Below are 14,261 nucleotides of genomic sequence, written 5' to 3'. Positions count from 1 at the left end.
TTTCAATTTGTTTTCGAAATATTGCATAAAGTGTTTAGATTGTAGTCCTTTTCCTTGCACATCACTAGTTGACGCGTCTTCACGTCTGTGGCGTGGATTTGCGGGCTAAATTTATACATTTTGCATGATGATTTACTTTGTTTTTTTTTCAGGTACAACTGTCTAATTATTATATGTCTTTGTGTAATAATGTAATAAATATGTTTAGGTAATAATAACAGGAGAAAGAAAACACTTGAAACGTATTGTTGTATGTTTATTTTGAACTATAAAAAAGTGATATTTTTGACGTGCTATCACGTCGATGGCGTCGTGAGCGATTTTCAATTTTACGTCTCTTAACGTCCGTGGCGGTGAAAAGGTTAAAATTAATTCTAATAATCGTAATACGTATTAGAAAGTATTTGATGTAAAATTTTGAACGCAGCTGAAAGTTCAAAATAGATCGACTTGGCATTTTATCCACACGTCATCGCTGACGTTTGGGACGTGCGTTCAAAACCTACTAAACAGGAAATACGGCCAGCGATGTTTCAACTGTTTTATAGCAAAATAACTGCTGATATAGTTTTGATTGATATTGTTTTAATAATTTAAGTATTTTCTTACAAGTTATTGACGATAAAAGTAAAATCTTTATTTATATTGGTAGTTTTGAAATATTTTCTATAAAGTTTCGAAACCACTTTCACAGTCATCAGTTTCTGACCGCGTTTTCGAACGGAACATTTCATACGTGGATTGGGATTTGGAAGTGCGAGCGCAAATTGAAGAATTCATAAATTAAAACTTTTTAGTCACAATTTATAGTTAAACGTGCAAAATGGTCACAAAGTACGCTATCTGTTTGTTCGCGCTCGCCTCTGTTGCTTTTGCACAGAGCTGCACAAACCCACAAGTGGAAGCTTCATCGTTCACAAGTTTAGACGCAACAGTAGTGACACAAATAGCTTATATCACAGAATTTACACTGAAATGCGACAATCCTCTGCCTGAAAACTACGCCCTGTACGCTGAAGTTGAAGGAAAGCCGCTGACCGCTGCTCGCATCGCTGAAAACAAATACCAGGTACGTTTTAACCTTTACCGTTCATTTTCATCCCATATCTTACAAAATGAACTGAAAGTGCTTATAAGAAGGCTTATTTTAGGTAATTGGTTCTGTATTTCGAGTAAAAATAATGGTAATGAGAGTAATTTTATTATATTTTTATAATACCCTCTGACACCAATAATGTGTATAGCATTTATATTCCTACCCTTTTATTTATAAACCTATTTTAGTTAAAAAAACTACTATAATGTGTTTTCTCTTTTTCATTTCACTAAGGAGTGAAAGAAACAAAACTCTTTATAAGCCTTTCATAACTTCATATATTTTTATGAATAAGAGGGTTAGTCCTTTCTCTAACATAATTCATAACCCTACTTTAGAATTGTATTATATGATGTATACTAGTTTCTGTGGTTATCTATAGTTCATTTTACCTAGCAAAAGAACAGCCAACTCATTAAGTAAACTGCAGACTGTCTGTTGCATAAACAAACATAAGAAATTTAGAGTTTTTGTGATCACAGCTGTTAAATGAAAAGTATTTACTGAAAAATTACAGTTCTTTTGCTAACAACCAATATTCTTATAGTAATTGTTATTATTTGAAAAATCATTTTGTATTTACTGTCAAATTCTAACAAAATGACACCTCAAGTAACTATGTTTTGAGTAAAAGCAATAATATATGATTTTAATATAGTAAAATATTAAAATCATATATTATTGTTTTTATTTATTAGTATACCTATGATAAAACATAACCATAAAGATTGTACCTGAAGAATGAAGCAACTAAATATAATATACATTCTAACATTTAACTATTAATTCTCAGGTATCATGGACTGAGGAGCCCGCCAAGGCTCGCTCCGGCACTCACGAGGTGCACATCCTCGACGAGGAAGGCTGGGCTTCCCTCCGTCGTGCTCGCCGTGCTGACCCTGCTGCCACTGTCGCTCCTCTCATCGCTATCCAACTCCACCACCCTGGCAGTAAGTAGCATCACCTTTTTTTTGACTTGTCGAGAAAGCCATGCCAAAGGACTTCAGGTGGCTTAAACAACTTTGACACTATGTTGACCACTAACCATACGATAAGAAGAAGAATAAGTCTGCCTTTATAGAACTTTTGTATCTGAAGTTTATAAATAAATAATGTCTGTCTGGCAATTGATACAAATAAGATTCTGTTCTTACTATTTGTCCAGTTGGAATATTGCTATAAGAAATCTATTTAACAAAATATTTAAATTCAATTTACTGTAACTGAAGTCACTATAACAGATACAGGGCATGCTAGTACTGCTAAATGATAGCAAATATTAAGAGTCCCTTGTTTCCATAGCGCGATTCTATTTCACTATCGACTATCAACAACTGGCTAAGAAAATTTCTGAAAATAAAAAAGAAAAGATCTGAAATAGTGGGCGTCGCAGAAACAATTTTTGCAGTACATTTTAAATGTCAATCTCACGATACTCGATAGTACTGACTGTAGAGAAACGCGCATCCTTTGGACTTCTTAAACATTGCAAGATTTTACTTAAAACACGAGATTACTTCTACATCAAAAATATTTTTTATTATAAGTCGAAATATAGTGATTATTCAGCTATTTAGCTAATATTTCTATTTGTTTTGTTATTATTTCAGGCTACTCCGGTCCGTGGGTGAACTCGGAAGTGCTTGCCACAGCCCTCTCCATCCTGGTCGCGTACACCGCGCTACGTAACAAGAGCAAGATCTTAGCCTAAATAAGTTATTAGTTCATTGTTTTTTATTTAAAAATAAAGATATAAGTTATTTTTATATGTCATATTTTATTTGAGTACGTAAATACTAACTGTAATTTTCAATGGAGATAGAATTTTCATTTTACTTTATATCAAAATCATAAACAATCAAAACTTAAAATAACACAAAAGCGTGATTGTGTGTACGTTTTTTCCTTTACCAGTAGATGGCGTTATATAAACGGCATTTAGTACCAAGCTGACAAAGTTTAAGTTTAGCGACATCTGTCGTGCAGTAGCTGAATTAATAGAAATGCAATTATATTTATTATTGAATTAATTCAGCTACTACACGACAGATGACGCTACGTCATGTACCAGGCTCTCATAACTTACAAAGAGATCTTAAAAGAAGGTTAGTAGCGACATCTGTCGTGCATTAGCTGAATTAATGCAAAAATATATTTAAATGTTATTGTATTACTTCAGCTGCAGCACGACAGATGGCGCAAAACTTAAACTATGACAAGGATACTGATTTAAAAAGACCTCTTCGTAAGTTATGCGACCCTGGTACTCCAATCTGATGACAAGCGCTTAACTCAAGAATGGCTCAACAAATTCGACTTAGTTTTTGGAAAATTGTCAGAGCTGCGTAGGCCAGTTAGTTACATGTAAATTTAAATTTAACCCCTTACTGTCCCACTGCTGGGCAAGGGTCTCCTCCCGTAATGAGGGAGGGGTTAGGCCTTGAGTCCACCACGCTGGCCAAGTGCGGGTTGGGGACTTTGCATGCCCTCAATAAATGTATTAAACAAATTTTAGGCATGCAAGGTTTCCTCACGATGTTTTCCTTCACCGTTGGAGCATGTGATAATTATTTCTAATACACACATAACTTCGAAAAGTCATTGGTGTGTTGCCTCGGATTCGAACCTGCGACCACTTGCGTAGGAGGTGTCAACTTATACCACTCGGCTATCACTGCTCTAGTTACATGTACTTATTTAAAAGAAAGTCGTGTTATCACTATAATTATACAACTCAGGAACGGCTGAATCGATTTAGCTGAAAATTTATGTAGAGGTAAAAATCCAGGAGACCGATCGCTTTTCTACCACCTGGTGGAAGAACGGAACACGGACACAGAATAATAAGACACGGAGACAACAACATTATACGTACTTTCAGGAATATTATAAAAAAGGAATAAGCTAAATATTTAATTATTAGCTAAATCGGTTCACCTGCTGCGTAGATTTGCGCTTAGCAACAAATTTAGATTCATTTTTACATTTTAGACTAGCTGAGAAATAAAGCGAACTTGAGCCGTTCTTGTGTTTAGCGCTTGTCATCGGATTGAAGTACCAGGGTCGCATAACTTACGAAGAGGTCTTTTAAAAAAAAAAAAAATGTTAGTAGCGACATTTGTCGTATAACACCCGAATGAATACATAATCAATAATGTATGAAATTCTTATTGTGTTAATTCAGCTACTGCACGACAGATGGCGCTAAACTTAAATTTTGTCTACGGTTCTAGCTTCAAAAGATCTCTTTGTAAGTTATGCGACCCTGGTACTCAAATGCGATGACAAGCGCTTACTTAACACAGAGTCACAGAACGACTCAACCAATTCGCCTTATTGTTTTTGCAAAATGGTCTTTAAAGACATGAGAAAGGTTTTTATGAGGAGAAAAAAATGCAAAGAAGACAAAGCAGAGCTGCGCAGGGCAGCTATAAGATAAAAATTAATCTTAAATTGTCGCTAAGCGCAAATCTCGGGAGCAGTTGACCCCATCTAGTTCATTCCTTTTTATAATATTCCTTGAAGTACGTGGAATGTTACTGCGTAACTAACACGAGTTTCTTTTATACGCTCACCCTTTTTTGGGGTCTTTTCTCTCCATTTTATTCCAGTATCTATCTTAAAGACAATTTTACAAAAACTATAGTCGAATTGGTTGAGCCGTTCTTGAGTTTAGCGCTTGTCATCACATTGGAGTACCAGGATCGCATAACTTGTGAAGAGATCTTTTGAAATCAGTATCGTAGTCAATGTTTAAGTTTTGCGACATCTGTCGTTTAGTAGCTGAACTACTAAAATAACGATTTAATTTATTATTGAATTAATTCAGTTACTACACGACAGATGTCGCTACGCACATTCTAATTCCAAAAGATCTCTTTGTAGTTTATGCGAGCCTGGTACACAACGTAGCGACATCTGTCGTACAGTAGCTGAATTAATACAATTTGATATTGAATTGCTGTTGTATTAGTTCAGCTACTGCACGACAGATGTCGCAAAACTTAAACTTTTCTAACTTCCATCGTCGCCGTCGACTCCTTGTAACGAGAGTTTTAGTTTGAATAAAACACATATTTATTTAAACGTTTATTATAAAAATCATAATATGTACAGATCGAACGAGTAAATACAACTTTTACGTTAAAAGTTAATGCGAATGCATTGTAATTGCACTTTTTATTAGGACCAGCACAGGGGAGGGAGTTGCCCCGGTTTCTGAGGTACATTTAGCGGTAGTTTATCTATTCAGTCATTTTTAATGAGTTTAAACGCTATTGAATAGATAAACTACCGCTAAATTGACCTCAGAGACGGTTAGTCCGTCAATGGCTTAGATCTACAGGCGACTTTAGTCCACCACGGACAAAATATAATCACAAAATTATAACATTTCATTATTGTAAATCGATTCTTAGTGACTATTTGTCATCTTACAATAAGAAGCTAGTTATAGAAATGGTATTTTTTTCATTATCTGTGGCTTTATCCAACAGTTAAGTTATCCATAAGTCAATTGGCTTTAACCATCACCCGCGCTGGACCTACAAGTAAGAATTTTGGCTCAAAAATAGAAGGGAGCCGTTATACAGATTATAGAATGGTTTTATTACATTTAGACAGTGAGGAGGGCTTGGGAGAATAAAATGGCATCAGGGCATCAAATATTGGAATAAATACATTATATTTTATAAAGAGATCTTTTCCATTATATTGATTTTGTTTATTGAAAATCAGCGGTGAATACTCATCTTTACACACACACTATATCGCACGTTCTTAGAAGCGTACAGTATTACGCGCGGGAAAGCAGCGCGCTCTGAGAGAGCGATTTTCTTCGCGGGCGCGGACAGATGAGCGCCGCTCTTTCTTTTCCCCTTACACGCGTGCTCTTTCACACGCGATTGTTGTTTCATGCGCGATAGAGTGTGTGTGTAAAGGGGGCTAATGGCATTAGGATAAAATTCTGTAATTTCAGAGTATTTCAGAGCTGACAAGATTTAAGTCATGTTTAGTCCGTCAGTTACTTAAAGTCAGATTTGGCAACTTTGCCGAGGGGAGTCAACTTTGCCCAATAAAAACAATAATTGTACTGTAAATTGCTTTTTTACATTTCAATTGATTTGCAAAGTTTTTAATAATTCATGATAGTAGAGGTTTCTTTACAAGTAAGTTAGAAATTGATTAAGTATAGCTATATAAGTTAATTATTGGGCAAAGTTATTTTTCATTGTCATATTCATCAGTCAAGTTTTACAAAGGATTTAGGAGAAATATATTTAAACAATTTGAAAGGTGTTTTAAATCTAAATAAAATAATATTAAATAATAATTATTGCACTTATTAATAGTATACGTTATATACCCTTTCTCTTCTAAGTGAATTGACAAAAGAGTATAAAGTATTTTAGTATTTTTTTTTCATTTAGTTATTCCGGTTAGTCGATTTAGATGAGAGACATGAATTATTTAAATATTTTATTATAGAAACAAATTGCAATGAATTTTGCGACATGAGTAAGAAAATTGTTTGTATGTTTGTAAAAGTCCCCGCGACACAAGAGAAATTCTTAGTGCGAAAGTTTTTTGAAAGAAATCAGAAATTGAGAATTAATATTTACCGATTTTAACCTGTTAATGTTATGTTTCAAATACGATGTTTCATATTGCAAAATGTTTTTTTCACACATGTTTACAAAAGTTTCATATTTAATGTAAGAAAGTATCTCATTTAATGTTTAACTGATAAATCAAAGTTTCTAAATTCTTTTTGGATATTTTTTCTGTGTAACACAAACTTATCTAAAAAGAAATTTTATCTAAAAATCGACTAACCCGAGAACTGAAGCCCGTTTCATAACTTGAAACATAGATGTCGTTAGTTACGCTTAGATCTTAAAGTACTTTTCTTACAATTTAGGTAATTCTTCAAATTATGTTATTATAAAACGGGCCTTTATATTAAACTAAAACTATAATTATTTACTCATTCCTTCTAATTGTTTAATTCTAACTGGCACTTGAACAGCAGGTAGGTCAACGCTTTTGGCGCGAGGTCGGCCATTTTGTGTGTCTATGGCCGTTTGGCGCGCTTGTGGTGGAAGCAGCGTCAGGTCGGGCAGCGTCGGGCGTTTCCGGTACGGTTCGGGAGTGCGGAGGGTCCCACCTGAAGAGGAATTTTAGGATTAAAGTGATTAATCAACTAAAATATTGAATTTCCGAGATAGTCTAGCATTCCGTTTACATAAAACATTTCGTTCACATTAAAAGTCTACATGTCCCTTGAAATTTACCGGGAAAATTCTACACCTTCTCGGAAAATTATACCATGACACGTCATCTACTCGGAAAATTCTACCATGAGACGTAATCTAATCGGAAAATTCTACCATGTGACGTCATCTACATTACACCTTCTCGGAAAATTCTACCATGAGACGCCATCTAATCGGAAAATTCCACCATGAGACGTCATCTACTCGGAAAATTCTACGATGAGACGCCATCTTCTCGGAAAATTCTACCATGAGACGCCATCTACATGACACCTTCTCGGAAAATTCTACCATGAGACGCCATCTACATGACACCTTCTCGGAAAATTCTACCATGAGTCGTCATCTTCTCGGAAAATTCTACCATGAGTCGTCATCTACATTACATCTACTCGGAAAATTCTACCATGAAACGTCATCTACTCGGAAAATTCTACCATGAGACGTCACCTACTCAGAAAATTCTACCATATGGCGTCATCTAATCGGAAAATTCTACCATGAGACGTCATCTACCCGGAAAATTCTACCATGAAACGTCATCTACTCGGAAAATTCTACCATGAGACGTCATCTACTCGAAAAATTCTACCATGAGACGTCTTATTTATTTATTTATTTACGTCTTCGTCATTAAGTCTACAAGGACTACTCACACACGGTCACCTGATTCCAAACTAAGCAGAGCTTGTACTATGGTAACTGAATAACTGATAAACATACTTATATACTTCTAAATACATACTTATATAGATACATTGACAATATGATTGACAAATAATTTTGTACATCAAATCGTAGCTTGTAAAAAATACCTCAATTTTTTTCATAATTTTTATTATTTTACAATAACATCTATATACATCAAGTTAAAGTATTAATCTCTAAAAAAGCTTTGAAATTAGGCCAAGAAATTTGAAAATTAATTTGGAAGAGTTTTAAAATAAAATTCGATAATTGTATATACAAAAAATACTTCAAGAAAAAATCTATTTACAAATATAAACGTATATATTAGTAAAAGGTTATTTATGATTAGATGTTATTATATACAATTAAAGTTAGTTTATATAAAAAAGGTCGTCTTGTTTACCTCAAGAGACCTTAAGAGACCTTACCGAAAGCTCTGAACAAACTTTTCAAAGTGACTCGAGAAGCTTGAAGTAATGTTTGATAACTATCTTTTTTCGTTATATTTAGCTATAAAAATAATATAAATGACTATAACAATTAAATTGGATATAGATAAAATAATATTAATGACTTTATAACAATTAAATTGGATACAGATAAAATAATATTAATAACTTTATAACAATGAAATTGGATAAAAATATGTATTATTTTCTATAATTTTAGAATTAATGTCCAAACTGTTAATTACTTTTCTTTTGCATTGTAGTCATTATTTTTAAAATATTTTACGAATATTCTTTATAATCTAATTTTCTTGATCAACGTACAGTTTTTAGGCTTTGAAAAAAAACTGTTTTAGTCTACATAAATTATCATTAAAAAGTTTGTTCAGAGCTTAAAAATAGTGTTTTCTAAACCCGCTAATATGTACAAATCAGCAAAATATTGTCGCAAAAATATCTTGAACTAACATCACCAAAATACCGAGGTTTATTTTCAAAAGTTAATCAAAAGACTGAAGTGTATTTCCAAGGTTTAATAAATGCAAGGGAAGTAATTGATCATTTTAGGTCGGGGAAAAAGTCTTTTCGTATTATAGTATGTATGAACTTGTAATAAAATCTCTTTGGCTTCAAGAATCACAAATGAGTACACGGTTCATTAGGTTTCTTTCAGTGAGCTCGTGAGGTACCCAAATATCGAGCTTTTTTGTGTAGAGAAGAGATTTTATTACAAGTTCATACATACTATAATGCGAAGACTTTTGCCCCGACCTAATGTTAGTGCTAGCGCTGATCACCACTGATCAGGGTTTATCAGTTGCATCAATAATTATACTAGTACTCTTAAACTCATCTAAAACGCTTTCTAAGGCTGTATAATTTTTTCGTAAATAACGTTGAAATTGTAATATAATAATAATATCAATTATTGCAGACTGAAACATTTTTTATGCATTCATTTGATACCAACAAATATACGAAACAGTGACGTCACTGTCCTATTTCTGTACTAAAATGTGTTTTTGACATTTCATAAAGAGTAGCTGATTAGACCGGTAGCCGACTCCCCTATTTCGACAGTATTTTCATAGTTACCTGTCATTTTATCTAGCAAATAGATTATCTAACACAATAAGGAACTAGCCTTTTTAAACTATTCGTGATTTAACTATTTTACCCGACCGCGCGACTCAAAGAAGGATTATATGTTTATTTCAACTTTTTTTATTGACTAGCTGACCCGCGCAACTTCGCTTGCGTCACATAAGAGAATCATAATTTTCCCCGTTTTTGTAACATTTTTCACTGGTACTCTTTTTTCAAATCGGACCCGTAGTTCCCGAGATTAGCGCGTTTAAACAAACAAACAAACTCTTCAGCTTTATAATTTTAAGTATAGATTTACTTTTGAAAGTTTTCCTCGGTATTTTGGCAATGTACATACATAAACACAATCAAACTATATATTATATACCTGTATTACTCACTGTTAAGACATCGCAGGCCGTTCGCGCCGCGATACAATTAGATATAATCATTATTATTAATGTAATCCAAAATATATTTGTTTTCTGTTCTCGGTTAGCGAAATTTCGGCTATGGTCATTTTTTTGGAGACAAGCAAATTAAGAGTTTATATTATTTCCACCCCCTCTAATTTTTTTTCTGGAAATAAGTCTGTACCAAAGTCCAGCCGAAATTTCGTTTCAAACGAGAATATTTATTTTTACTTAATACCAAGACTGCAAGTTGTTACTTGTAGCCAAAAATATCCCAACTAATGTTACCCAAATGTTATTTGATACAGCAATAAACAAATCTACCCGTACCCCATTGAAAAGTCAACGTAACTAACACAAGAACACAACGACTTTAATATTAGATCAGCATTTTCACTTTAATTATAATACTAAATTCAATTAAGCGCCAACACCAAACCACATTTTACCTTAAAAATTTTTTGGCCACAATTACCAACTTGTAGTCCACAGTCCAGTCCCCCAGTTAGTCCACACACACTATCAAAACAGTGCTCACCTATGCATAGGGTCACATACCCTTGCGCCGAGGCTCGGCTGCCACCTCATCAGCTAGGATCATCTCGCAGCCGTCAGCGCGAGTTCTTGCACCCAACTTCGGAGTGCTAAAAAGTGCTTTGTGCTTACTACTTTTCTATAAACACTATGTGATATTTGCATTTTGCTTAATTAACACAAAAGAGCAGTGATAGCCGAGTGGTATAAGGTGACACCTCCCACGCAAGTGATCGCAGGTTCGAACCCGAGGCAACACACCAATGACTTTTCCAAGTTGTGTGTATTAGAAATCATTATCACATGCTCCAACGGTGAAGGAAAACATCGTGAGGAAACCTACCATGCCTTAAATTTGTTTAACACAAGCTTTTATTTAGAACAAACACCGAATTTAACTTAATTTGGAAATAATCTCTTGGGATATAATTAATTAAATTAACACTTTCATGTCACACTGGGCAAGGGTCTCCTCCCAAACGAGGGGGAGGGGTTAGGCCTTGAGTCCACTGCGCTGGCCAAGTGAGGGTTGGGGACTTTGCATACCCTTAATAAGCGTTTATAAGGGCATGCGAAGTCCTCAACCAGTGTATTAGAAATAGTTATCACGTGTTCCAACGGTGAAGGAAAACATCGTGAGGAAACCTTGCATGTCTAAAATTTGTTTAATCCACTTATTGAGCGTGCGTAGCAGCGTGGTGGACTTAAGGCGCTCCTTCGTTTGGGAGAAGAACCTTGTCATAATACAGTAATATTAAAAATAAAGACACTTTTACCAAGTTAAAGAAATTTAGCCTTTTTTTTTTGCGGGGGGAAAAATCCCTTCGGATACCCAAATTTTCTGGGGGGGAAATTGTCGTCGTGGTGATACCACTAAATAACCGCCCCGGTAGCCGAAAATCTGGTGCGGAGATGGAAAATCCCTGGGCCCTTAAAAACTTCACCAGTGAAAGAAGTTAGCCTAGGGAGCTACCCTTGAACAAAATACGGTGCAGCAATGTGCAACTTTTAGTCTACGCGCTTTTGCAAAATTGGTGCCATAATATAGTATGTGTATGTGCTGTTAGCGGTCGTACCTTTGTTCAAAGAGTATCTTGGTAAGTCTGGCCACTTCTGCTCTCAGCTGATGCAATTCTTTGTCCTTGGCTTTCGCTTCTTGCTCCGCCGCCCTCTCTCTGGCGGCTAGACGTGTCCGCATGTCGTCAAAACTGGTAAAAAATGAAGTTTGAATAAGAAATAAGTACTATATAGATGTGAACGAATGAAGAAAGTAAGTGAAAATAGAGATATGATTGAGATACTAGGATTAACGTGATTTTTAGCCACATAATTCTACTCTAAAGTAACACTACTGCCAGTTGCATTAGAGGCAACGAACAGATCGTGAGAAATCTGCATTGTCTATAATTTCAAATGATACAACATGGTGATATGTTCCCTATCTATCTTCTATGAGGATCGAACCCACAATGCAGTGTATAATACAGCGTTTCTTAACCTGTTCCGGCCCGCAAAACCCTAGGTAGTTAAGCAAAATTTCAGACTAACAAACTCACAACTCTCTCTTCACTCCGAAAAAAACCGTTTTATAATAAGTCTTAATTTTCATTTACACACATAGCCAATTGTTGACTAAATGATCTGTGGGTTAAGCAACCCTTGGTTCGGTCATTCTATAGATGGGTGACCGCACAGTGGTATTTGAACTGGGCGTGAAAAGTCGGTCCCGGTTGTTGTCAATTAAGATAACAGTCGTTAAGCCACGTCAAAGGTCCGACTTTGACACTAGGTTGACCACTAACCATACGATAAGAAGAAGAACTGACTTCTAATATCTAGTGTAAGTCTAAGTCCGCGCACCATAGGTTTAGAACAGAGGTTCCCAATCTTTTCTTAGTCCGGGACCACTATGTATATTAAAAATAAAGTGTAATAATCATTTTGAAAATGTTGAATTTTCGAATCATTCGCGGACCATGTATTGACTCTCGCGGACCACTGGTTGGAAAGAAAAAAACCAACACAAGAATCTTTGAAACGGCAGAAAACATCTGAATTAAAAAGAAGAAAATGAAAGATGACGGACAGAAATAACCTCAGAATGAATATATTTACTTACAGTTTCCTCAAACACGCACACTTTCTCGTCAAATGTTCAACCTGGTCTTTAGAAGCGTTCTCCGCTTGTTTGATCTTCGTGGCGTCCTCCGACCTCCTCTCTCGTAGCTCCTTCTCCCTCGCTAATGCCTCTCTGTGTTATGTGTTAGAGCGGGACAAAAGGTATGGTTAATTGTGTACTGGGTTTGAAATTCAAAATTTTGTTATGTGGGTTTCAAAAAGCGTAATAGGGAGGTTTTGTATGGAAAGTAAGATTTTAAGTACTTTGTCTCGTATGATTTTTTTTATTAAGTTGCCAGTTAACAATATTATAAATTTCAAAATTTTAGCAACAAATTTAGTATTTTTGTTGAATTCATGAAATCCCATGTAGGTAACATAAAGAAAATTTGTTCCCCCTATTTAAAAAATGGGATATTTTAAGAAATTCTTGAATTTAATGTTAAGTAGTTATTCATATTTAAAGTGTTCATAAATTATCTCAATACTGGCAACATTATCAGTGTTTGCAGTGTAAAAAAAACTGTTAAAATAACTGACTAAAATAATTCAAATATTTATTTTTACACACAAAATAAAATTTCGTATAAAAATGAAAAAAACCTTATTCAATAATGATAATAACTTGAGCAATGAATGAAAAATGACTTAGAAAGTGCAATCGTATACTTTTTACGAATAATTAAAAATGGTTTTAACTAGCTAATAATCGGTGAGATTTCTGAGGTACATTTAGCGGTAGTTTATCTATTCAATAGCGTTTAAACTCATATAAAAAACGCTATTGAATAGATAAACTACCGCTAAATGTACTCAGAAACCAGTATTCATCTATTCCTAAGTGAAAATGAGATGTGTGTGCAACAAAGATCATACGATTTAACAAAAGGCGTAAACGACATTCTTTCTACAAACGATTTTTAAGTCAAACTGCATTGATTGGTAGAATGTCGCTTACGTTTTTTGTGTCAATAAAAAATACATTTTTGTAAAACTCAGTCCAATTGGCAGTATTAGTAATAAAATGTATAATACACATTGAAAAATATACAAACGACACACAGTCAATCTGGGTAACTTTGAATCATTTGGGTAACATTGACAGTGGGAATTTGAACTAGTTTCGATGATTTTTTCACACGAAACCAACACAATTGATAAAAGTTTGCAAAACTAAAGTGAATCTTTATCAATTGTGTTGGTTTCATATGAAAAATAATCAAAACTATATCAGCTAAGCCTTTCTTCCAAGCTATGTTGGAGTCGGCTACCAGTCTCACCGGATGCAGCTGAATACCAGTGTTTTACATGGAGCGACTGCCTATCTGACCTCCGTAACCCAGTTACCTGGGATAACACGATACCCTTCGGTAAGACTGGTTGTCAAACTTTCAAGCTTCTGACTACTGTTAACGACTGTCAAAGATCTTCGAAAATGACAGCCGGGACCCACAATTTAACGTGCCTTCCGAAAACACGGAGGAACTCGATATGTATAAGATGGTCACCCATCCACAAATCGACCTCGGTAAGCATGGCTTAACCTCAGAGATCGATCCGCGCGGCTGTTGTTAACTAAGCCACGAGCTATGAAAAATAA

General features: G+C 34.9%; 2 protein-coding genes across 4 annotated transcripts in view; one reads left to right on the top strand and one right to left on the bottom strand.

Annotated features, from left to right (window-relative positions):
* The first annotated feature begins 721 nt into the window (after positions 1–721).
* Positions 722–2,862, top strand: Tapdelta (Translocon-associated protein delta). Its single transcript, XM_076133340.1, has 3 exons — positions 722–1,069; positions 1,890–2,046; positions 2,707–2,862. The coding sequence occupies exons 1-3, from the start codon at positions 824–826 to the stop codon at positions 2,805–2,807; spliced, it is 504 nt and encodes a 167-aa protein (XP_075989455.1). The 5' UTR covers positions 722–823; the 3' UTR covers positions 2,808–2,862.
* A 2,310-nt stretch (positions 2,863–5,172) lies between these two features.
* Positions 5,173–14,261, bottom strand: part of LOC142984961 (uncharacterized) — a 51,980-nt gene continuing 42,891 nt past the window's right edge. The window contains exons 13-16 of one of the 3 annotated variants that reach the window (XM_076132862.1): positions 12,663–12,794; positions 11,620–11,751; positions 10,568–10,653; positions 5,173–7,262 (exon numbers count right to left, since the gene is read on the bottom strand). In XM_076132862.1, coding sequence (XP_075988977.1) covers positions 7,075–7,262; positions 10,568–10,653; positions 11,620–11,751; positions 12,663–12,794 — 538 coding nt within the window. In that variant the 3' untranslated portion in view covers positions 5,173–7,074. Of the gene's footprint in view, positions 7,263–10,547; positions 10,654–11,619; positions 11,752–12,662; positions 12,795–14,261 lie in introns of all 3 variants that reach the window. The other 2 variants (XM_076132864.1, XM_076132863.1) reach the window with 2 other exon arrangements.

The sequence above is a fragment of the Anticarsia gemmatalis genome, chromosome 29, assembly GCF_050436995.1.
Source record: "Anticarsia gemmatalis isolate Benzon Research Colony breed Stoneville strain chromosome 29, ilAntGemm2 primary, whole genome shotgun sequence".
Taxonomy (NCBI): domain Eukaryota; kingdom Metazoa; phylum Arthropoda; class Insecta; order Lepidoptera; family Erebidae; genus Anticarsia; species Anticarsia gemmatalis.
The sequence above is the reverse complement of the archived record's forward strand: the minus strand, read 5'-3'. Positions and strand labels throughout refer to the sequence as shown.